General features: G+C 39.9%; 1 protein-coding gene across 1 annotated transcript in view; it reads left to right on the top strand.

Annotated features, from left to right (window-relative positions):
* NUP210L (nucleoporin 210 like) overlaps positions 1-26087 on the top strand; it is a 145105-nt gene that overhangs the window by 118442 nt on the left and 576 nt on the right. Inside the window, exons 30-37 of the mRNA XM_049880588.1 lie at positions 1214-1389; positions 1845-2062; positions 4522-4658; positions 12442-12568; positions 15131-15280; positions 21120-21370; positions 22610-22814; positions 25503-25607. Coding sequence (XP_049736545.1) covers positions 1214-1389; positions 1845-2062; positions 4522-4658; positions 12442-12568; positions 15131-15280; positions 21120-21370; positions 22610-22814; positions 25503-25607 — 1369 coding nt within the window. The remainder of the gene's footprint in view (positions 1-1213; positions 1390-1844; positions 2063-4521; positions 4659-12441; positions 12569-15130; positions 15281-21119; positions 21371-22609; positions 22815-25502; positions 25608-26087) is intronic.

Genomic DNA, 26087 nt, shown 5'->3' with positions numbered 1-26087 from the left:
CTTCCTAGTCTCTTTTAGTCTGGAAGCTCTGCTGAAATCTGTCCACCATAGGTGACCCTGCTGGTATTTGAAATACCAGTCGCATAGCTTCCAACATCATAGCAGTGCTCAACCAAAATGGTACAACAAACTGACGGATGGTAAAAGTGGACATTAAAAAAAGAGTCCTTGATATGAAGGAGATAAACCTCAAACTGGTATGATTGTCTTCTGAGCAGCTATGGCAAAAAGCCTGGTGTGGAAGGAATATAGAACTGTTGCTATCAAAATTTATAAAAACTTAGAATTGGAAGTGACTTCAGAGGTAAGTCATTCTAACACAGGATTTTTTTAGGCTGTATTCCAGCCCTGGTGGTGCGGTGGTTAAGAGCTTGGCTGCTAACCAAAAGGTTAGTAGTTCGAATCCACCAGCCACTCCTTGGAAACTCTATGGGGCAATTCTACTCTGTCCTGTAGGGTTGCTATGAGTCGGAATCGACTTGACGGAAACGGGTTTATATTCCAGCCAAGGAACCCTGATGGTGCGATGGTTAAGCACTTGGCTGCTAACTGAAAGGTCAGTGGTTCAAACCCACCAGCCACTCCACGTGAGAAAGATGTGACAATCTGCTTCTGTAAAGATTTACAGCCTTGGAAACCCCATGGGGCAGTTCTACTCTGTCCTATAGGGTCACTATGAGTAGGAATCAACTCAATGGCAACAGGTTATATACCAGACACTATGTTGGTCCTGTATATTATCTCTTTTAAACACCACAAAAACCCTATTATTCCCATTTAATAAGAAATCTGTGACCCAGAACAGTTAAATGAGACTATGAAATGATGAAGCTAGTATTCAAAACTGTACTTCACTTACTGTACCATAGCTATCTCTGACAGTGTGAATATACAATGTGTAGTATTCCTGATAAATGATCATTTATGCAACAGTAATATTGAGCACTCTGCACAAAACAGATGAATTGTACTCCTTTCCTCAAAAAAGTTCCAGCTTCTCTTCACATTCCCACAGCTTTGATAATTAAAAAGCCATTCCCTGTGTTATCATATTTCTTTTTCATTGTGATTTAAGTCATCTCAAATTAAGAGCTATTTTTTTTCTATGAAAGAGGAGCACCACCCTGTTTTATCATTGATTATAAATCTCAGAATATGGTCACAGCTTTCTCTAACGCATCCTCTCTGTACCAGTAGGTTTTGTCTCCCACAGGTAGCACCAGTGACATACCTGCGAATGAGCAGCCAACCCAAGCTGTACACAGCCCCAGGAAGGACCCTCTCAGCCTTCCCCTTGGGCATGTCTCTCACCTTCATTGTTCAGTTTTATAGTAGCATCGGAGAGAAATTCCACACACACAATACCCACCTTTATCTGGCTCTGAACAGGTATGGAGGTCAAGGGAACAGTGTTAACACTGTAGGAAAAATCTTACAAATTAGGCTAGTATTATATAGCAGCTCCAGTAAATTCCTCTCACATTCTGTACTCAGAATCTGATCTTTATTTTTCATTAAGATAGGAAAAAGACCAGACTCAGTTAAAGAATGTAATTAGTTGTTCAATGAAGGAAAGTTTCAGAATGTTTTGTATCTGTCAAGTCCAAGTCCACAGAATGACTCATGCAGAGCTAACTGGAGTTTTACCATCCAAAAGCCTTACTGGGCTCTATGCAAATAGATGTAACAGACCTGATCCCTGGCCCCTAGTTGCTTACTCTCCATTGTGGAACCCTGAATTTTTAAGCTGTTGAATGTAAGATGTTGTGATAGGGTCTGCCCCCAGAACTGTTTCCCTACTATTGCAGTTTTCAGAGATTTCTACCTTTCCTCTTTACTTTCAGAGATGACCTGCTGCTTATTGGACCAGGGAATAGGAACTATACTTACGTGGCTCAGGCTGTGAACAGAGGGGTGACACTTGTGGGGCTCTGGGACCGGAGACATCCAGGCATGGCAGATTATATTCCTGTCACTGTAGAGCATGCCATTGAGCCAGATACCAAGCTCACCTTTGTTGGAGATGTCATCTGCTTCGGTACTCACCTGGTCAACCAGCACGGTCTGTGCACCTTCTCTTTCTCAACTTCACACACTGACCGTTCTGAGGATTAGAAAGCAGCTCATCCCTTAGAGGATTTTTCCCAAATGATCTAAAATCTGAGGGCTTCTCACAAGAAGAAGATACTTTTGTATATTTTATAATTTGTCCCGTTAATTGATACTTCTCATTTTAATGCTCATTTCTCTCAATAGCCACCCAATTAGAAGTCAGCCGGTAGTATTTATCAAGTGCCTATTGCATACGCAGCTCTGTACGGTATTTATGCAGACAGTGCAGGGTACCGTGCCTTCGTCCCTGTTCCCAGCCTCTGGAGGAGGGTAATTATTAAGTTGAAGAGCAGTAAAGGATGAAACAAAAGGAAGGAGGAACGCACAGCTCTTGGGGGACACTGAGCTGCTCTGTTAAGGATGATGAAAAAATTCAAAAACAGTTAATAGTGATGGTTGAACAACATAATGAACATAATAAATGTCACTGAGTGTACATGTGAACATTGTTGAAATGGCAAATGTTTTGTTACCTATATATTTACCACAATTAAAAAAAAAATTTTTTAAAGGGAGGAAAGAGCAACAAAGCTTTAGTTCTAAGAACCGACTTTGTGTACACAGCTTTATGAGACATACTTGAATGCCTAGCTACTAATGACATCACTGTAATAAGGTTTGGCCTTTCACTGGGCTGAACTGTACTCTTGAGCAGCACAGTACTTCTGTTCTAAAAAGCACTGTTAAGTTAAACAAAATCACAGAAAGTCAGTCCTTGGTTAGGAAGTGACAGTGTGAATTCTTTGGGCTTGCATATAGCATATTCCAAAGGGGTGTGCACTGCCAGAGTGTATGCATCCAAATAAGACTGACTGGGGTAGTGTGTGGCTTTGTGAACTCTGAGTAAATGTGTAGATAAAGTGATGTAATGTTGGACCTGACTTTAACATTATATATCTTGGCCTTGCTACAAAGGAAGCTCTATTCAGCCTAGGTCAAATCCTCCAATCTTATAAGAACATAAGAACTGACTTGCAAGCAACCAATACTAACATGGAATCCAGGGTTGGTGAGCTAAACCTGCTTTAAGGTTGACAATCAGAGTTACAATTTCATGAGTCTATATGTCTTGTCAGTAAAGCAAGGGCTTTTTTACTTGCTTTTGCTAGGTTTTGTTAGGATTGTCCCTCAGTCTTCCAGGATGATGTCATCTAGCCTAATCTTTGGCTAAATCCTTCTGCCACCTTGAGACTTAAGGCAAAGTAAACACATCCACGCTCCTGCCAGTTGCCACTTTCTTGCAGTCTTCTTGCTGGCATCAATCAGCAGCTCAAAGCAGATTCATCCTTAGCAGGGTCTGAACAAAACTTAATCAGATAGTTATCCCTGTATGTAAACAGGTTGTTTTGTTTTTCCTAAGGACAACAGGTACATTCTCCAGCTAAGTAGCTCCTCTTATGATACTGAAGGTCAATATGTCTTTGTTTTTTCCGTCATATTGTAATAAAATACATATAACATAAAATTTGCCGTTTCAAGCATACATTTCAGTGGCATTAATTATATTCACAGTGTTCTGCCACCACCGCCACTGTGTATTTACAAAACTTTTTCATCACTCTAGTCAGAAAACTGTATATCCATTAATCAATAACTTCCTATTTTCCCCTCCCTCAAGCCCCTGGTAACCACTAATCTACTTCCTATCTCTATGAATTTGCCTATTCTAGATATTTCGTATAACTGGAATAATACAGGATTTGTCCTTTTGTCCTTTTGTCCTGGCTTGTTTCACTTAGCATGTTTTCAAGGTTCATCCATGTTGTACCATGTATCAGAACTTCATTCCTTTTTGCGGCTGCATAATATTCCATTGTATACCACATTTTGTATATATATTCATCTGTTGATGGAGACTTGGGTTGTTTCCACCCTTTGGCTATTGTGAACATTAGTGTACAAATATCTGTTTGAGCCCTTGCTTCCAATTCTTTTGGGTACATACCTAGGTGTGGAATTGCGAGGTCATATATAAATTCTATGTTTAACTTTTTGAGGAACCACAAAAATGTTTTCCACAGTGGGTGCACCATTTTGCACTTCCACCAGTGATACACAAGGGGTCCAGTTTCTCTACATCCTTGCCAACACTTATCTTCCTTTTTTTTTTTTTTGGGATAATAGCCATCCTAGTAGGTGTGAAGTGGCATCTCATTGTGGTTTTGACTTGTATTTCCCTAATAACTAATGATGTAGCAGTGTATCTTGTTTTATTTTGCTGATGTGAAATATTCAGGGGACCTGATATTCAGAAAAGAAATTTATCCTCAGAGCTGGGTGTTCCTCCTCCTGAGAAGAGATATGTATATGCTTGAATGGTCTAATAATTTGGAATAGTCTACTGAATAAGGTTAGACTGACCATCAATTTATATCAAAGGTTGCAGTCAAGTGTTTTGTCTTTCCCTAGGAGAACCAGGAACGTGGATGATTTCTGCCGACAATATTCTACAGACAGACATTGTCACTGGAGTAGGAGTGGCCAGGAGGCTAGGAACAGCAACAATCTTTTATGACATCCCAGGAGTAGTAAAAACATACCGAGAGGTAAATCTAACTATAGCAGGGTTGAAGAGATTGGGGTGATTATTTTCATATATCAGGATATACAGATTAAAAACGCATCCTAGAAAATACACTCACATAATAAATATAGAACCATCCAGCAAACTTTATTGGAACTTAAAGCTAAATAGTAATTACGATTCTTAATTTTGTGAAGTACAGTAGAAAGCAATTTATAAAGAATAAGCAGAACTCTTTTACTATAGTTCTTTGACACTTGTCAGCATTACCTTTGCTGTAATCTCTTTGGCAGTTTAATCATTAATAATTCTAGCCTCTGTTTGGTCACATGGACTGTAGCTGTGAAGTATAATGACAAAAGAGCTGATTAGACCTTCAAGAAACAAGATTTTAGTCCCTGATTTGTCATTGATGGGTCCTGTACCCAGTAAATTAGCAGTCACATTAGACTATGATGTTCTCTGGCTAAACGTTTCACTTTTCTATAACTGTATGTTTGTTTATTTTACCTTGAATGTCCTATCACCTTCATCTCTACCTAATAAAGTTTTATCTTTCATAGCCTACCACAAATGCCATTTTCTGTATTCTTCATTAATCCAACAAATATTTACTGAGCATCCACTGTATCAGATATTGTTTTAGCCACTAGAGATAATGCAATGATCAAAAGAAACAAATAAAATCCTTGCTTTTGTGGCACTTTCTTTCTGGTGGGAAAGAAAGCTATTAAGTAATAAAAATTGGTAAACCATCAGCACTGGGTTTTTTTTGTATATAGTATGTTGAAAGTGGTAAGTGCTATGGAAAAGAAAAATAAGAGTAGTAGGGTAAAGAGGATCACAGTTAGGGTAGGGTCTTGAGGATGACAGTTTTAAATACAGTTGTCAGGGTGGTCTTCACTGAGATGATGTTTTAGCAAGACTTAAAGAATGTGAAGAAATATGCCATGCATATATATGGGGAAGAGGTTTAGAGTTCCCCAGGCAGAGGAAACTGTCAGTGTAAAGGCACCAAGGTGGAAGTGTGCCTGGTGTTTCATGGAATAGCAAGGGGACCAGTGTTGGAGAAGAGTGAGTGAGAGTGAGTCTAGTAGGAGATGAGATCAGAAAGTAATGGAGATTTTAGTCATGTAGAGTCTTGTAGGTCTTTGTAAGCACTTTGACATTTATTCTAAATGAGCTAAGGAGCAATTGGAGGTTTAGAGCAGAAGAATGACTAATTCTAATTTACTTTTTAAGAGATCACTGTGGCTACTGGTTGATAGTCGACTGTCAGGGCAAGGGTAGAAGCTGAGAGACCAGTTGGAAGGCTATTGCAGTAATCCTAACAAGATATGATGGTGGACCAGTGTGATAACAGAGCAGATGGTGAGAAGTTGATAAGATTCTAGGTATAGTTTGTAGGTAAAACCAACAGAATTTCCTGACAGATTATATGAGGGGTGTGAGAGTTTCAAGAATGACTTCAGGTTTGGGGCTGAGCAACCAAAAGGATAGAGTTACCATCAACTTAAATAGGGAAGACTATAGGTGGAACCATTTTGGAGGTAAGATTGGTCAGTTTTAGACATGTAAAATTGGATATGTCTATTAGATGTCAAATGGATACGTTGAGATAGTTGGATATAAGTCTAGGAGTCATTGGTATACAGATGATATTTAAAGCTGTTAGATCACCAAGAGAATGATTATAAATACAGAAAAGTTCCAAGGACTAAGCTCTGGAGCATTCCAATATTCAGAGGTCCAAGTGAAGAAGAGTAACCAAAAAAAGAGACTTGTAAGAAACGATCAGTGAAGTAGGAGGAAAACTCAGAGAGGCTGGTGTCCTGAAAGCCAAGTGAAGAAAGTATTTCAAGGATGGAGGGAGTGAGCAACCACATCAAATACTTTTGATAGGTCAAGTAAGCTGAAAGCTGAAAAACGTCTGATGGTTCTTGCAATAAGGTCACTGGCAGCTTTGATATATAGCTTCAGTGGAGAGATAGGAGAGAAAGCTTGATAGGAGAACTGGATAAGAGGACTTAGAGACAGTGAATATAGACAATCTTTCCAGGAGTTTTGCTGTAAAGGATTGCAGGAAATTGGATAGTAGCTGGAGGGGAGAGGTGGGATCAAAAGTTTCTTTTAGTTTTTTAAGATGTGAGAAATAATAGCTTGGGAATGATGCAGTGCAGGGAAAATTTGATGTAGGAGAGTGGGGTGGATTGCTAGAGTGGTATCTTTGAGTAGGTGACATGGGGTTGATTTTATGAAGCCTTTCTTATTTGCCCCTTGAATACATGTAACCTCTCCCTTCCTCTGAGCCCAAAGCACTTGTTTGTTCTTTTCATTCCTCAAGCATAATAGCTGTCATTTTTTGAGTGCCTACAATGGGCTTGGGACTTTGCATCATCTATTTTTTTTACTTTTTATTTTACATCCAGTACATCTATCATTTTCATTCCTCACAACCCTGCAAAGTAAACGTTATCCCAGTTTTATAGATAATTGCCCAATATGTGACCACATGATATCAGATGCCTTATTTTAAAGGAGCTCACAGCCTAGAGATGACATAAATACATACACATATATGACAAATAATTACAGCATAATTGATCATTGCTGTACAAGTGGTATGCCAAATGCTCTGAGAATACAGAAGACAGCCATTAATTCAGATTGTGGGAATTAAGGCTAGGTTTTCCAAAGGTGACATTTAAACTGAGTCTTGAGCATTAGAAATTTGCCTGGCAGAAAAAAGGGGAGAAGACATTTCAGAAAAGAATAGATGTACAAAGGCAAATAAAAGTACTTGGTGTGTTTGAAAATCAAAGAATAAATCAGGGTGGCTTCATCATAAGTTTATGGAGGTAAAGAGGGGAAATTTGGATGACCTCCAAAGAGAACATGTATCATGAGAATACAAGAGGGTCCAAAACAGAGGTGGCATGAGAAGATAACTAGAAAAAGAGATTGAGAAGGGAGTAGGTAGTAGAAGAGCAAGAAGAAAGGGTGTCATGGAAGGCAAGAGAGGGAATGTTCCATGGTATGAGATGCTACAGAGAAGTTAAAAGGTCACTTATATTCTAGTTTGTGCACTTTGTAAAATCCCCATTATTTATTAACTAGCAGACACTTCCAAAGGCCTGTTATGTGCCAAGCATTGTGCCAAGCACTTTGGAAATACAAAAGTGAAAAAGACAAAACTCCTGCCCTCATTGAGCTCTAATGTAGCTAACTTGGGTGTTCAGGACCTTGAATGTTTAAAAAAAAATAGCAAGCAAGCTATGGTAGTACTGAGCTTCTTGGACAGTGTTATGGATTGAATTGTACCCCCTAAAAAATGTGTGTCAGCTTGGTTAGTCCATTATTCCCAGTATCGTGATTGTCCACCGTTTCAGGATCTGATATGATTTTCTTTTGTGTTGTAAATCCTACCTCTATGATATTAATGAGGTGGGATTAGTGGCAGTTATGTTAATAAGGCAGGACTCAATCTACAAAATTAGGTTGGGTTTTAAGTAGATCTCTTTCAAGATACAAAAGAGAGAAGCAAGCAGAGAGACAGGGGGACCTCATACCACCAAGAAAGCAGCACTTGTCCTTTGGACTCGGGGTCCCTGTTCTGAGATGCCGCTAGACCAGGGGAAGATTGATGAAAAGGACCTTTCCCCAGCGTTGACAGAGAGAGAAAGCCTTCCCCTGGAGCTGGCATCCTGAATTCAGTCTTTCAGCCTACTGGACTGTGAGAGAATAAACTCCTGTGTGTTAAAGCCATCCACTTGTGGTATTTCTATTGTACCAGCACTAGATAACTAAGACAGACGGTATGTTGAATTTAAATTGAAAATATTTAGGGAAAAAAAGGTCATCATTATCATAATCTTCTCATAATAATTAAGTACTTGCATTATATACAAGGCACAGTACAGGATATAAAAAAGATAAATTAGGGTTAATTTATGTTCTTGAATAACTTAGAATCTAATGGGGATTTTAACAAGTATAAAATACCTACAATACAAGGCAGAACATTACAAGTGTATTGACATAAGCAAAGTACTTTAAATTCCAAAGGAAGTTGAGATTATAGCTAGCTAAGGAAAGAGAGAAAACTTCCTGTCATAGATTGAATTGTGTCCCCCAAAAATATCTGTTAACTTGGCTAGGCTATGATTCCCAGTATTTTGTGATTGTCTACCATTTGGCATCTGATGTGATTTTTCTGTGTGTTGTAAATCCTGTCTCTGTGATGTTGATGAGATGGGATTATCAGCAGTTATGTTAATGAGGCAGGACTGAATCTACAAGATTGGATTATGTCTTGAGCCAATCTCCTTTGAGATACAAACTAGAGAAGTGAGCAGAGAAACAGGGGGACCTCATACCACCAAGAAAGCAGTGCCGGGAGCAGAGTGCATCCTTTGGACCTGGGGTTCCTGCATGGAGAAGCTCCTAGACCAAGGGAAGATTGATGACAAGGATCTTCCTCCAGAGCTGACGGAGAGAAAAAGCCTTCCCCTGAAGCTGGCACCCTTGAATTTGGACTTCTACCCTACTAGACTGTGAGAGAATAAATGTCTGTTTGTTGAAACCATCCACTTGTGGTATTTCTGTTACAGAAGCACTGGATAACTGAGACACTAGAAGTTCAAATTCAGAGCACCAGCTCCAGGGGAAGGCTTTCTCTTTCTGTCAACTCTGGAGGAAGTTCCTTGTCATCAATCTTCCCGTGGTGTAGGAGCTTCTCTGTACAGGAACCTCAGGTCCAAAGATACACTCTGCTCCTGGCATTGCTTTCTTGGTCGTATGAGGTCTTCATGTCTCTCTGCTCGCTTCTCTCTTTTATATCTCAAAAGAGATTGGCTTAAGACACAATCTAATCTTGTAGATCTTATCGACGTAACTGCCACTGATCCATCTCATTGACATCATAGCGATAAGATTTACAACACATAGGAAAATCACATCAGATCACAAAATGTTGGACAATCATACAATACCGGAATCATGGCCTAGCCAAATTCATACACATATTTTTGGGGGACACAATTCAATCCGTGACACTTTCTTAAGTTGCATTTGTCTTCAAAGGCATTTTAATAGGGAGCCATACAAAATATGGTAGAAGGCACAATGAACAAAGACCTTCTAGAAAAAATGTTTATTTTCTCCTGAAAGGTGAATAGGCTGCCGTTCTCAAATACATGACCCCTAAAAAGACAATTTATACTTGTGTGAAACAGATGCTTTTGGTTAAGATAAGTGGTGGATATATTGTAGGGGTTCAATAAATATTTTTGAATGAGTATACTAATAAAAGAAAAAAAATTACAAGGGGTGATGTCTTAGTTATCTAGAGCTGCTATAACAGAAATACCACAAGTGGATGGCCTTAGCAAACGCAAATTCATTTTCTGACAGTTTAGGAGGCTAGAAATTCTAATTCAGAGCGCCAGCTCTAGGGGAAGATTTTCTTACTGTTGACTGTGGAGGAAGGTCCTTGTTTCTTCAGCTTCTGCTTCCTGGTTCCTTGGAGATCTCCATGTGTCCTGGCATCTCTCTTACCCCATCTCTCCTCTGCTCCCTTGTTTAATCTCTTTTGTCTGTCAAAAGAGAATGACTCAAGACACATTTTATACTAATCCTGCCTCATTAACATAACAAAGACAGCCCATTACCAAAGGGATTGTAAACACAGGCATAAAGGTTAGGATTTATAACACATATTTTGGGGGGACATAATTCAATCCCTAACGTTCCACCATTTGGCCCTCCAAAATTCATGTTCTTGGCACAAGCAAAACACCTTCACCCCATCACATCATCTGAAAAGTTTTAAATCAACTCCAAGTCCAAAATATCATCTTCTGAATCATCTAAATCAAATATGGATAAGACTTTAGGCATATTCTATCCTGGGGTGAATTTCCTCTTCATCTGTGAACCTGTGAAAACTAGGATACAAGTTATCTGTTTCAAAGTACAATGGTGGAACAGAAACAAAGTAGACATTTTCATTACAAATGGGAGAAATTGAAGGGAAAACAGGCACCAAGCAAGTCTAAAACTCAGCAAAATAAATTACACTAGCTCTCAAGTCTTGAAAATAATCCTCTTTTCTCTGAGACCGTCTAGGCAATGGCCTCACCTTCCAGACTCTGGGTGTTGGCCATGCTCTCTGGATTCTGGCTGGAGACCTCTGGACCCTGGGCTTCAGCTCCGCTTTCCAGGCCCTCTGGCTTTAGGTGGCCCCATTCTCCTAGTCCATCTCAGTGGCGACCCCACCCTCTCAGCCCCAACTTATCCTGAGTTCTTTTGCCCCTTGGGATGGCAGATTTGCCCCCTCAGTTTTGGGTGGCAGTACCATCCCCTTGGTACACCTTAATAATAGCAACCTCATATTCCAGAACCCAGTTGGTGAAGATACAACTCTTTCAGACCTAGGAGCCAGTGGCCTCACTCTTGGAAACTGAGAAGACCCTGCTTCCCTTGCTCCTTCCAACAGTTCTGCTGCTGTTCGAGCTGCTCCAGAAATGGTCCTTTTATTTTCTTGGAGGACAACAGATGTAGCTCATTTGGCCTGTTTCCTGCCTACAGAATTCCAAGAGACAGACAGCATTCTCTCCTTTCATTCTTTCTCTGTCCCCTTCAGTCTAAGCTAATGGATTTTCTGCTGTGGCAGTTGGATAGATCCATCAGTCACAGGCTTAATCCCTTTAACAAAAGATTGTGTAGCCATGTCCCTGGTGAACATTCTAGGATATGTGTGTTAGTTTGTACAACAGAATTTTCCAAATCTTTAAGTTCTGTTTTCATTTTGCACAGTACGTTTTTAAGTCCATCTTTTTCCTCTCGCAATTTACTATAAGCAACAAGGAGAAACCACATGTCCTCTTGAATACCTTGCTTAAAAATCTCATTAGCCCCATATCCAAGTTCATCCTTTATAAGTTCTACCTTCCACCAGACATTGGAACATAATTCAGACAGGTTCTTTGCCACTGCATCACCCTTCTTCCATTGCCCAATCACATAGTCATCATTTTCTTTAAAGCTTCACCAAGAGCACATTTAATGTCCGTATTTCTAGTAACGTTCTGTTGCTTGTGCCATACGTATTCTCTAAGAAGACAGAGACTTTCTCCGTAGCTCTCCTCACTACCTTCCGAGCCCTCACCAGAATTTCCTTTGACATTCACAATTCTATCAACAGTCTCTTCAAGGCAATCTAGGCTTTTACTATTAGGCACCTTAAAACTCTTCTAGCCTCTACCCATTCCCCAATTCCAAAACCACTTCCACATTTTAGGTATCTGTTAGAGCAGCACCCCACTCCTCTGGTACCAAATTCTGCCTTAGTTATCTAGTGCTACTATAACGGAAATACCACAAGTGGGTGGCTTTAACAAACAAATTTATTTTCTCAAATAGAAGTCTGAACTCAGAGCACAGGCTCTAGGGGAAGGCTTTCTGTCGCTGTCAGCTCTGGAGAGAGGGTCCTTGTCTCTTCAGCTTCTGCTTCCTGGTTCCTTGGAAATCTCCATGTGTTTTGGCATCAATCTTCTCCCATCTCTCTCGCTAACTTTCATTTACTCTTTTATATCTCAAAAGAGATTGACTCAAAATATACTCTACACTAATCCTGTCTCATTAGCATAACAAAGACAGCCCATTCCCAAATGGGATTATAGCCAAAGCCATAGAGGTTAGGATTTACAACACATATTTTGGGACGACATAATTCAATCCATAACAGGTGGGGAGGGAGGGAAGCAAATTTTCTAAGAATTTAGGCATAGATTTTCCTTTGACAGGTGGTGGTCAATGCATCATCAAGATTAACCCTCAGTTACGACATGAAGACTTACCTCACGAATACCCCCAATTCAACTGAGTTCAAGCTTTTCATCACCACTGGCAGAAATGGTGTGAATCTTAAAGGTCAGGAATTTCTTTATAGGTCCAGGTAACTGTTCCCATTGTTCCTAATTTCCCTCAATTCATTTACTCCTTTGGATTAGTAACCCAAGTTTCCTTTAATTTATAAATTGGCCCCATCTTAACAAGTAAATCATAGAGGGCTATGATACTCATAAATTAGGACTGGATTGAGGTTTTAAAATAGGCCCAATCTAGTCATTATTGTCTTTCTAGTTATAAATAACCTTGCCTGAGAGGAGGAGGTAGCCAAGACTAGGGATTTCCAAACACGGCTGATTACCAAGGTTACCAAAAAAACTTTTTAAAAGTACAGATTACTAATATTCCATCCAGAGATTTATTAAGTCAGGATAAACCCAACCCATTGCTGTCAAGGCAATTCCAACTCATAGCAACCCTATAGGACAGAGCAGAACTGCCCCATAGGGTTTCCAGTGAGCGCCTGGTGGATTTGAATTGCTGAACTTCTAGTTAGCAGCCGTAGCTCTAAACCACTATGCCACCAGGGGATAAAGCCTGGGAATCAGTTCTTCTAAAGTTTCCCCATATTTTGGAATTATTGGGTTAGATTACATCTGAAATGTTTTTTGATTAGCAAATAGCCTTACTGTGTGGTTTTGTTTCTCCAACTCTTCTACATTAGGCTCTAATTTATGGTCGAAGAAAACAAAAAGGAAAGAAAACTAAAATACAAGGAGCTCCTAATAGATCCCAAACGCTATGCTAGGAATTTGTATATTTTATCTCATTTAACAATCTTATCATGTAGAGTCGCTATCAGTCAGAATCGACTCGATGGTAATGGGTTTATCATGTGGTTATTTTCTTCATTCTAAAGATGAGAATACCAAAGCTAAAAGCAAGTAACTTGGACAAGGTAATAACCAGTTAGTGGCAGAAGTGGTAAATATGTCCCACTCCAAAGTCAATATTCTTTCATTCCTGTTTTCTTTTTTTTTAAGAAAGAACAAATTCTAGGGTTTTTTTGTTTGGCAGGCAGTCAAAATCAAGCAGAGAAGTCCACAACATCATTACTGTCTATAAAACTTACATAAGTTTAACTTTATTTGTCCCTTTGCCCTTCAACTTTTAAGTATGTGACATATTTTTCACATTATTAGATATTTTTTATAAATACAATTTATGTATGGATAAAGAAAATTATTCTATCTTTTTAAAATGTTCAGAGAAAAATTATGAAATGTTGCTTGTTAGCATATTCAACCATTGTTGTCTACCTGTGGTTTTAAAAAGACTGCAATTCCCCTTCTCCACAATCTTTCTAAAACCACAATTTATTTTATTAAGAAACCTCATGCAACAGTCCCTTTGATCTTGTTGATAATCTCCAAAAGATAAGGATGGTCACTGAACTGCAGGCAACTGGGCAAGAGCCTCAGCAAACTGAGACCATTGAGAAACTGTACAAGGGCAAATCTTGTTAGCAGGATGCCAATTCCTATTCATTCTAGAAGAATGCCACCCATTACAGCTGACCCAACTGTGGCATCATTTTATTTCTTGCTGGTCATATGGTTCCTGTTAAGCCACTACTTGTGATAAAGTTTCAAAGATCTTTCATTTGCATACAATCAGTTATGAAAAACAAATCTTCCTAGACTTAAAAGCTACCTCCCAACTGTAGTACTTTCTTGTTTTGTTTTGTTTTTCACAGGGCTTCAAACAAGTTCTGAACAGTTCAGGCGTGGCCGACGGAAACAAGGCAGGGCTTCAAACCAGCTCTGTCCGGGCCAAGGAAAACTAGGGCAGCATACGCATTGCATAGCAACCAAATCTCTGGCTGTCAGCTTATGACCTCAGTAGGAAATAGGCAGCGGACCCTGCTCAAAGATGGCGCCCAACCGAGCTGCTTTGAATATGTGACGCTGTCCACAGTCCTGCCAATAATCCAATCTCCCACTTCAGGCTCATGAAAGTTTCCTGATGAGGGTCAAAAGCTGACGCGACAGAGATTTGGTTGCTGTGCAACACGTATGCTGTTCTTGTTTCCATCAGCCATGACTGAACTGTTCAGAACTGATTGAAAGCACTGGTTTTTTATACTTTATCTTTGTTGTTGTTGTTGAACACACCCCAATTCAACAATTTCTATATGTACAATTCAATGCCATTGATTACATTCTTTGAATTGTTCAAGCATTCTCACCCTCCTTTTCTGAATTGCTCCTCTCCCATTAACATAAACTGACTGTCCTCCTAAATTTCCTTGTAGTACTTTGTTTATGATGGCTATCCAATTTCCTCGTAATCTGTCTTATTCCCACTGAAGAATTCCAAAAGTCTTAGGAAGAGGACAGCACCTATAATATCGATAATGGAAGCCCCACCATAGTCATTCACAAACTTGCAGAGGCAAGAATTTAAACTGTTCTTTCACCTTGATTATAGCAAGAGACAACGGAGCTGGGCAAACCACGCAGAACTTCAGCCTCTTTCTTGCCTGTTTTCTTTTTATGATACTGAATTGCCTTCATATAATTGTCTCCCCTTTTACAAATTCTTGTCAGTGACATAGTTATTTGCCTCTTCTCTGCTTATTAGGCTCCTGTACACCAAGTCAGGTCTTGGCCATTACAACAATACTTCTTCCAGATACCCTCATGCTGTGCCATGTACAGTTCAGTAATACATTGCTAGACATTCCAGCAAGTAAAGTGTTTCACATCCAGTCAAATTTCAGCATGGAGAAAGGTAGGTTCCACCAGTTGCATCTAGTTTCCCCCTTATTTTCATATTTATATAATTGTCCTATTGATTGCAGCTATATGTCCCAATTTCATGATATATAACTGTGGAATATTTCCCAATAAACATTTGTGTTCAATCCATTCAACAAATATTTAATACATGCCCTCTATATCACCCTGTACTTTTCTGTGTCCTAGTGCGTACCATCCTATTATAATTTACTATTTTCTTCTTAGTCTCCATCGTCTCTGTGAGGGTTTGGATTGTGCCTCATTCATCTTTCATCCCCAGCATGAAGTACAGTGTTTGAATGTTTGTTGTTGAACTGAAGGATATTCCAACCAAATAGCATTAACAGGGTGGAGAGTAGAAAGAGGCATGACATTTGGATAACTGTAAAGCAACTGATCTAAAATGAGAGGATTCGTGTCAAATCTAAGACATTTGTGCTACGTCAGGGAGAGTGCTACATCATGAGAGAGTCTAATCCTAGACTAGGCAATTTGAATGGTACAAGTAATGAAAAACCACTAAAGGAAGGCTCATTCAGGAAATTGTTGGGCACCAAGCATATGCCTGGTACCAGTACTGGCAGTGGAGGAACAAAACATAAGACAAGGCTTTTAACTCTCTTACTATTATTGCACAGGGTGATGAGCTATAGGATAGAGATATACATGGTATGCTAGGACAGCAGAAAGAAAGGAATATCTACATCAAACCTAAGGAAATGACCCTTAGAAAGATGACAGGAATAAGCCAGATGTAATGAGAACAGGACATTCCAGGCAATATAAAGCCCTGAAGAAGTTTTTTCAAAAATAAGATGAAAGCAGTTTTAAAGGGAAGTATCTAGGTGCAGTATATCCCTTTCAAGACCCAATTATTTTCTCCTTTGAATTTTTTGATAGTATGTGTTTTCACTAATGAAGTCATGCTGATTAAAGGACCAATTCAGAATTTTTGTTATGAGTTATGGATTTTGATACACATTATCTGGGATCATGTATGTCCCAGCAGACTGTGGATGACATAAATCATGCCAATATGAGTCAGTGATAAAATTGGATTTTTTTTTTTTTTTTTGAGTTTTATTTCTTGAAAGTTTGCAAAACCAGTGAAGTAAAACATGAAGGCACCTGGTAATGACTGCACATACATTTTATGGTAGTCTGCTGCTTCTTAGCCATTTTTTTTTTTCATGAAACTTTTTAAAACATGGTACAATGGATTCTTCCTTACTGCAAAAGCAGTGCTTACAGACCAAATAAACAAAGCCAAGAGATGTTTTATCTCAGGAAAATTACAACTATAATGCATTCTTCATTACTGCAAAAGCAGTACTTACAGGCCAAATAAATAAAACTAAAGGAATTTGAATCTCAGGAAAATTACCACTACTATGTATTCTTCATTATAACAAAAACAGTATTAACAGCTGTTGTTGTTGTTGTTGTTAGGTGCCATCAAGTCTGTACCAACTCATAGTGACCCCATGCACAACAGAACGAAACACTGCCTGGTCCTGAGCCATCCTTACAGTCACTGCTATGCTCAAGCTCATTGTTGCAGCCGCTGTGTCCATCCAGCTCGTTGAGAGTCTTCCTCTCTTCCGCTGACCCTGTACTTTGCCAAGCATGATGTCCTTCTCCAGGGACTGATCCCTCCTGACAACATGTTCAAAGTATGTAAGACGCAGTCTTGCCATCCTTGCTTCAAAGGAGCATTCTGGTTGTACTTCTTCTAAGACAGATTTGTTTTTTCTTTTGGCAGTCCATGGTATGTACAATATTCTTTGCCAACACCACAATTCAAAGGCATCAATTCTTCTTTGGTCTTCCTTATTCATTGACTAGCTTTCACATGCATATGATGCGATTGAAAATACCATCGCTTGGGTCAGGCGCACCTTAGTCTTCAAGGTGACATCTTTGCTCTTCAACACTTTAAAGAGGTCCTTTGCAGCAGATTCACCCAATGCAATGCATCTCTTGATTTCTTGACTGCTGCTTCCATGGCTGTTGATTGTGGATCCAAGTAAAATGAAATCCTTGACAAGTTCAATCTTTTGATTGAAACATCATTTATCATGATGTTGCTCATTGGTCCAGCTGTGAGGATTTTTGTTTTCTTTATGTTGAGGTGCAATCCATACTGAAGGCTGTGGTCTCTGATCTTCATTAGTAAGTGCTTCAAGTCCTCTTCACTTTCAGCAAGCAAGGCTGTGTCATCTGCATAACGCAGGTTGTTAATGAGTCTTCCTCCAATCCTGATGCCCCATTCTTCTCATATAGTCCAGCTTCTAGTATTATTTGCTCAGCATACAGATCGAATAGGTACGGTGAAAGAATACAACCCTGACGCACACCTTTCCTGACTTTAAACCAATCAGTATCCCCTTGTTCTGTCCAAACACTTGCCTCTTGATCTATGTAAAGGTTCCTCATGAGCACAATTAAGTGTTCTGGAATTCCCATTCTTCTCAATCTTATCCATAATTTGTTATGATCCACACAGTCGAATGCCTTTGCATAGTCAATAAAACACAGGTAAACATCCTTCTGGTATTCTCTGCTTTCAGCCGGGATCCATCTGATGTCAGCAATGATATCCCTGGTTCCACGTCCTCTTCTGAAGCCAGCCTGAATTTCTGGCAGTTCCCTGTCGATATACTGCTGCAGCCGTTTTTGAATGATCTTCAGCAAAATTTTGCTTGCGTGTGATATTAATGATATTGTTCTATAACTTCTGCATTCGGTTGGATTACCTTTCTTGGGAATAGGCATAAATATGGATCTCTTCCAGTCAGTTGGCCAGGAAGCTGTCTTCCATATTTCTTGGCATAGACGAGCAAGCACCTCCAGCACTGCATCTGTTTGTTGAAACATCTCAATTGATATTCCATCAATTCCTGGAGCCTTGTTTTTCGTCAATGCCTTCAGAGCAGCTTGGACTTCCTCCTTTAGTACCATCAGTTCCTGATCATATGCCTCCTCTTGAAATGGCTGAACGTTGACTAATTATTTTTGGTATAATTACTCTGTCTATTCCTTCCATCTTCTTTTGATGCTTCCTGCATCTTTTAATATTTTCCCCATAGAATCCTTCACTATTGCAACTTGAGGCTTGAATTTTTTCTTCAGTTCTTTCAGCTTGAGAAACGCCAAGCGTGTTCTTCCCTTTTGGTTTTCCATCTCCAGCTCTTTGCACATGTCATTATAATACTTTGTCTTCTCAAGACGCCCTTTGATATCTTCTGTTCAGTTCTTTTACTTCATCAATTCTTCCTTTTGCTTTAGCTGCTCGACATTCGAGAGCAAGTTTCCAGGTCTCCTCTGACATCCATCTTGGTCTTTTCTCTCTTTCCTGTCTTTTCAATGACCTCTTGCTTTCTTCACGTATGATGTCCTTGATGTTATTCCACAACTCATCTGGTCTTCGGTCACTAGTGTTCAATGCATCAAATTATTCTTCAGATGGTCTCTAAATTCAGGTGGGATATACTCAAGGTCCTATTTTGGCTCTCGTGGACTTGCTCTGATTTTTTTCTGTTTCAGCTTGAATTTGCATATAAGCAATTGATGATCTGTTCCATAGTCAGCCCCTGGCCTTGTTCTGACTGATGATATTGAGCTTTTCCATTGTCTCTTTCCACAGATGTAGTCAATTTGATTCCTGTGTGTTCCATCTGGCGAGGTCCATGTGTATAGTCGCCATTTATGTTGGTGAAAGAAGGTATTTACAATGAAGAAGTCGTTTGTCTTGCAAAATTCTATCATTCGATCTCCGGCATTGTTTCTGTCACCAAGGTCATATATTCCAACTACTGATCCATTTTCTTTGTTTCCAACTTTTGCATTCCAATCGGCAGTAATTATCAATGCATCTTGATTGCACGTTTGATCAATTTCAGACTGCAGCAACTGATAAAAATCTATTTCTTCATTTTTGGCCCTAGAAGTTGGTATGTAAATTTGAATAATAGTCGTATTAACTGGTCTTTCTTGTAGGCGTATGGATATTATCCTATCACTGACAGCGTTGTACTTCAGGATAGATCTTGAAATGTTCTTTTTGACGATGAATGCCAACACCATTCCTCTTCAAGTTGTCACTCCCAGCATAGCAGACTATATGATTGTCCAATTCGACATGGCTAATAGCAGTCCATTTCAGCTCACTAATGCCCAGGATATAGGTGTTTATGTGTTCCATTTCATTTTTGATGATTTCAAATTTTCTTAGATTCATGCTTCGTACATTCCAGGTTCCAATTATTAATGGATGTTTGCAGCTGTTTCTTCTCATTTTGAGTCGTGCCACATCAGCGAATGAAGGTCCCGAAAGCTTTACTTCATCCACGTCATTAAGGTCGACTCTACTTTGAGGAGGCAGCTCTTCCCCAATCATCTTTTGAGTGCCTTCCAAGCTGGGGGGCTCATCTTCCGGCACTATATCAGACAGTGTTCTGCTCCTATTGATAAGGTTTTCACTGGCTAATGCTTTTTGGAAGTAGACTGCTGGGTCCTTCTTCCTAGTCTGTCTTAGTCTGGAAGCTCAGCTGAAACCTATCCTTCAGGGGTAACCCTGCTGGTATCTGAATACTGGTGGCATAGCTTCCAGCATCACAGCAACAGGCAAGCCCCCACAGTATGCCAAACTGACAGACACGTGGGGGTATTAACAGCTAAGAAGCAGAAACAGCTGCCCTAGAATGCTGCCGAACTACTCACAGTGGTGCAGTCCACGTGCTACATGTGGAAGCAATGATTGGGCCCTAAGGTTGAATGCAGGGTAAGAATAACTTATTGGCATTACAGTCTCTTGAAAAATGCCACTGCAATGCATTATTCCTTATTGGAAAGGCAATATTTACTGTTCAGAAGGTAGAAGAGAGCCAGTAACACCTGAAAACAATAAATGGCATAAAGGAGAAAATCGCCACTATGACTGAATTAAGATTGGCGATAGCTTATTCTCACAATAAGTACATTGTCAAGAGAACATAGTTACTGGGAAACATAGTGAGGAGGCTTATCTCATAAAATAAAGGCAAACCTGTCAAAAGTTTAGAAAATTCACACATCCAGGAGGTATCACCTAAGACAATGCTCCATCTACACAAAAATGGGGCTCCCACTTAGGGTTTTTTAGTTTCAGGCATTTCAGGAAGCTCCTACCTTGAGGCTAAAATGTGTTAAAATTAGGCTACCCCCTTTCCAAAAAACTCCAGAGGCATAAAAAGTGGGTGGGATGTCCCACAGGTCTTGAAGGGGTTATAGGGTAGGCAAGAAGAAAGGGAGTCAAGGAGGACAGTGAAGGAGCAACTGCAATAATCCAGGCATGCATTGAGGTGGGTATGGACCAAAGTAATAAATACTAATAAAGGAGGCAGATGTCAGAGACATTCCAAAGGATGAGTTAGCGAGATTTGGAGAATGACTGGATATAGGGATGAAGGAAAAGGATGTCAAGAGACAATCTATGTCTGAGCATGGATAACTAGAAAAATAATACCATTAACAGGAATAGGGACTCTGACCACTCCTTCATTCTATATCCCCTCAGTACTAAATTTCCCCGTTTGTACTTTATTATTTAGTGCTCTCCAGTATGTTGAATTATCAGTAATGGTATTCTTAGGCAACATGTTCAGTTGTGGGTTCCCTCAGACTTTCTCCTTTTCTTATCTCCCCATAGTGTGCTAATAGTGAGTACTCAAAACTAAGTTCATATCTTCTCTTCTGCTGCATTTACACGTTACCATTTTTCCTTCCTATCCTAATTCACCTGGCTCAGTAGAGCCTCTGAGTCTTCATGATGGTTTTCCTCTTTTCTTCAGGGGTTTATGTCTGCCTAATCACGGTTCGATCCCAGTCCGAGGAGCTGCTGCAGGCCCTCAGTGTAGCTGACACCTCCGTTTATGGGTGGGCCACGCTCATGAGTGAACGTAGCAAGAACGGAATGCAAAGAATCCTCATTCCTTTCATCCCAGCCTTTTACATCAATCAGTCAGAATTGGTTCTTAGCCACAAACATGACATCGGGGAGATAAGAATACTGGGAGTGGATAGAGTTCTTGAGAAGCTAGAGGTACGTTAATACTGAACCAAAACACTGGAGATGAGGGACTTGAAAAAAGAGATTTTTCATTCTCAGTCCAATGGTAAGGGTACGGTTAAAAACCAGAAACCACACTCGTTGCCATCGAGTCGATTGCGACTCATAGCAACCCTGTAGGACAGAGTAGAACTGCCTCATAGGGTTTTCAAAGAGCGCCTGGTGGATTCAAACTGCCAGCCTTTTGGTTAGCAGCCACAGTTCTTAACCACTACGCCACCAGGGTTTCCATGGGATGGTTACTGAGTGTAAAAGCTGGATAGGAGTGGCATCTGACCTCCTCTAACTTCCCAAGGGGGAAAGAGAACCAAGATCAACAGCCCACGGCTGATTACTATGAGGTGGAAGTCAGACATGCCTTCTCTCTCTGCCATCTTTACTAATCTCTTCCTGGCCCTTGGCGTCTGCCCTGTTTAGGCAGGTGTTACAAAACTCCTTTAGCTCTGCCAGTTAAGTGCCCAGAGGCACCCTACACTGCCAGCAAGCCTCCTGCCCAAAGGCACTCAGCTTTCTCGTACTGTGGGTGGGGAAGCCTACCGCACCGTCTCCTGCCGTCATTTCTCTGCCACTTCTCAAACTGTCTCCTAGTTTCAGGAGCTTCTCAGCACAGGAATCCCAGGTCCAAAGGACATGCGCTCCACTCCTGGCTGTTCTTCCTTGGTAGTGGTGGGATCCTCTCTCTGCTCTGGAATTGGCTCTCTTTTAAGCAAAACTGACCAATCCCCTTGGTGGGCAATAATTCCTTTATTTGCACAGTCCCACCCAATCACTTGGGCAGGAGTCACAAGACCATGGCAAGTCCACACAAAAGCAATCCATCATACAGCACTGAGTGACCAGATAAAGATCACTATAGGAAATTCATAAACTGAATGAAGAAAAGTCGTCCCCTTCACCATGCGAGACTGGTTCCAGCAGGGCAAAGTCTAGATCATTAGCTTTGTCAGTCTGGAAGACTGGTGATAAAGAACAATCTTTAAAATTCTAGATTAATACTTTTTGAAGCCTCTTTTATTCTTGCAGCTCATGTTCTTCCCTTATCCTTCAACACATCTAAGGGAGTGAAATAGTAAATGACTTATTTAGGGTCAGAAAACTAGCTAGAATTAGAAATCCAGGTCTCTTTTGACAATTTTTGAAATGTTATTTAAGACTGAACATATTAATACATTTTTCTTCCTTTAAACAAGTGCATTTTATCTTTTCTCCAAGGTTTTCCCCAGTTCCCCAGTTCTAGTGGTCTCTAGCCATAGGCACTCTTCCCTCACGCCTGGCCTGGCCATCTACCTAGTAAGAGTGGTCAACTTCACTTCTCTCCAGCAGATGGCATCACCTGTTTTCATCAACGTTTCCTGTGTGCTCACCAGTCAACGTGAGGCTGTGCGGGTGAGAGCTATGAAAGATAAGTCTGGTGCAGGTGAGCACTGGGGACAATATTTAATCTAAATGGGAGAGAAAACAGAATATATTATTCACAATTTAGTTAACGGGATGTGCTCAGCCACTTGACCAAGATTGTTCAAACTAGCTGGGGCATGAATTTTCCAAACCTTTCCCAAAATATAACCTTCAGGTAGCTTTGTTGTCACTCCCAGTGCCATCACTAGCTAGATAAATTATATATTTAAGAATAGTTATGTCAGTTTGGCATGAGTTTGTGGCCTTCGTAAGCGTACAATTTACCATATTTTAACACCTCTTGATAAATATTTTGTTTTCTTCAGAGTCTCAGCAGAGAAATTTTTTCATCAGGCAATGGACATATGTTGATAACCTTAGGACCAACACTTAGCTTCCAAAATCCTGACTCCAGACATTACGAGTTTAAAAATGATGCCAAGTTGGAGTGGGATGAGAACACAAATATGAAAACAGGTGTTACAGATGCTGGAGAACCATCCTCTTTATATCGTATTTGCCATTTCCCTTCCCCACCACTCAAGGAAAACACCGTTCTTCTTGATTATTGGGAGTGAATTAGGTTGAAATTTAGTACATCTGAGTAGGAGGAAGGCTTTTGTTTTTGTGAGCATCTGCTACGTACCAGTCAATATCCTAACCACATTTATAAGCATTTTGTCTTAATTTGCGTATCTCTGGGAGGCAGATGTTTTTCCCTTTTTATTTTCAATTAGCCTCTAACTGAAAGTTAGTATTTCCACTGATTATGTACGCAACAAATCACAGTGGTATGCATAGCTCTGTGTACTTTGTCACCAACAGAAACTAGATATTGTCAGATCTCAAAAATATTTCTCATTACAGTCCCCAGATTACAAACATCCGAATTACCTGCAACGCATAGTTACGAACCAACCCCCATAAAGCCTATTAAATATTCGAGATACATACAACGGGTCATAATAAAAACGCACATCAAAAGATTACTGTATTATGTTAAAGATGTTGTAGTATACCTGGAAGTGTTCAGTGTTTTTATGCAAAGGAAGGTATACTATATGCTATATATTAAGACAAACATTTGACTGATGTTAGATACTAACCGTACCTGTTTTGACTTACGTACAAGTTCCCACTTATTTAGGAATGAACTCCCTCGTAATCCGGGGGCTGCCAGTACTCCAAAATTATAGATCTTGTTACTTAACAAGAAGCAACATACTTAACTATCACAAATTAGGCTTTTTAATATCTTGGTAACTACTTCAATGTCACTGTCACAAACCAGGTTTTTTATATTTTGGTTACCTGTACTTTGATATGATTGGTTTCATTTTGTATTCCTATATATTTCTTATGTATTAAAATTTTGTATTCCTATTACATAAAAAAAAAAAATGTAATAGTGTCACTGAGTCAGAATCGACTCGATGGCACTGGGCTTTTTATTTACATTTTTGCTTCTGAGATAGGAACCACAGGCTTCACGAGACTGTCAAAGTTGCCCACCAAAAATAAACTGTACTTTTGGGGGACTAGGAAGGGGCGAGAAAAGTGTTTCTAACGTTATTAGATGTAAATATCCAGCCCAACCTTCGGTTCATTCACACAAGCACATGAATGCCTATTGGTATATACCAAAGCTCCTGCTTTTAAATAACTTGGAGAGATAGAGGATTAGTTCCCTTTAGCCGGAACAGGAGATAACGCTGGAAAAGTTAATATGCCTTATAAATTTTACTTGGGCTCTGATCCTATGAGCACTGGAAAGCCAAAGGCTTTACACAGCAGGACCTGATCAGGAATTAGTGTAGAGAATTTTGTCTTAGTGTACATACTTCAAGCAACCTATAAGTCATTCTTCAGAGTGATACATTTTGCAAACAGTGTTAAAAATGAGAAAGATTACGGTGAGAGGTAAGCAGAGTCCAGAGGTAGAGGGTCTAAATATATTAAACAGGAACTAGGAGTGAGGACCAACTTATATTGGCCTGGAAGGTGGGGGATATGCAAGGAACATGAGTGGGAGGAGTACATATCTAGACACTGATGAGGAGTTTGAAATAACCAAATGCAGATGCCAAGCATGCTTCCAAAAAAAAAAAAAAAAGTGTAAAGTTTGTTGAAGACAAGTTAGACACAAATCAGAAAGCTCCCTAGAAATAACCAAACCTGTTGAGATTCCAACTCATGGTAGCTCCATGTGTTACCAAGTAGAACTATTCCACTGAGTTTTCTTGGCTGTAATCTTTACAGAAGCAGATTGCCAGGCCTCTCTTCCGCAGCATAGCCAGGTGGGCTCAAACGCCAACCTTTAGGTTAGAAATGCAACCCGTTTGTACCACCCAGGGACCTTTCTAGAAGTGACATCCTGAATAAAAAGGGCCCTGGACTTAAGGTCATCAGTGATCTAAAAATTAGGAGGATGTCTGATCAGTAGTATGTCACGTTTGGTGAAAGGAAGCATGTCACTTGGGGTTAAAGTCCACAGGAAACAGATATTTCAAGGTGTCAGAGGATTTAAGAAACCAGAAGGTTTAGAGGAGCAAAGTACTGTTCACACTAGAAGGCCACTTTTCTCTCATGGGAAGCACAACAATTTCATAAGAGGGCTTCTGCTAGATACTCTTTCTTAAATGCGGCATCTGTCCTGGATGTATTTATTGAATAACTATTATCCTGTTTTGTTCTGGCCAACGTATAGATCATTGTAAAGATTCAGGTGTCCTCCAGCAGATTATTGGTTCTTACCAGATCCTCTTCTTTACCCTCTTTGCGGTGTTAGCATCAACAGCTTTCATCTTTCTGGGTAAGGAATCCTTATACTCAGCACAGTGGACTTTGACAGAAACGGCATTTTATTCCACAAACCAAATGAGTACAGAAATTATTTCTTTACCATATCTAAATTGCCACAAGCAGTTGAAACTTTTAGCTTCCCTAGTCCTGGTCACCCAGTAGATAAAAAGGTCGTACTCAACTGCTGCCAAGGAGCAATAAACTGATGTGGTAAACTATGAAACATCACTCAGAAGTGGGAACCACTACTAAAGCCTGGATGGTAGTGGCTAGTTTTGCTTCAACTCATAGAAGAGACAATTCAACTGACACAACACACCACAACTGTCATCCAAACCTGCGTTTTTCCCCATCTTTCAGCCAGAAGTTGAAATACCTCTAAGATCATCGAGCTAAAACAAAAATTTACTTTAACAGTGTTTTACCGTTATTTAGTAATATTTAAAATGACTTGCCAAGTTTTATCTTATATACAAGCTACTGAAATTCT

This window comes from Elephas maximus, chromosome 3, assembly GCF_024166365.1.
Source record: "Elephas maximus indicus isolate mEleMax1 chromosome 3, mEleMax1 primary haplotype, whole genome shotgun sequence".
NCBI classification, from domain to species: domain Eukaryota; kingdom Metazoa; phylum Chordata; class Mammalia; order Proboscidea; family Elephantidae; genus Elephas; species Elephas maximus.
Note: the sequence above shows the minus strand (reverse complement) of the source record. Positions and strands in the feature narration are given on the sequence as shown.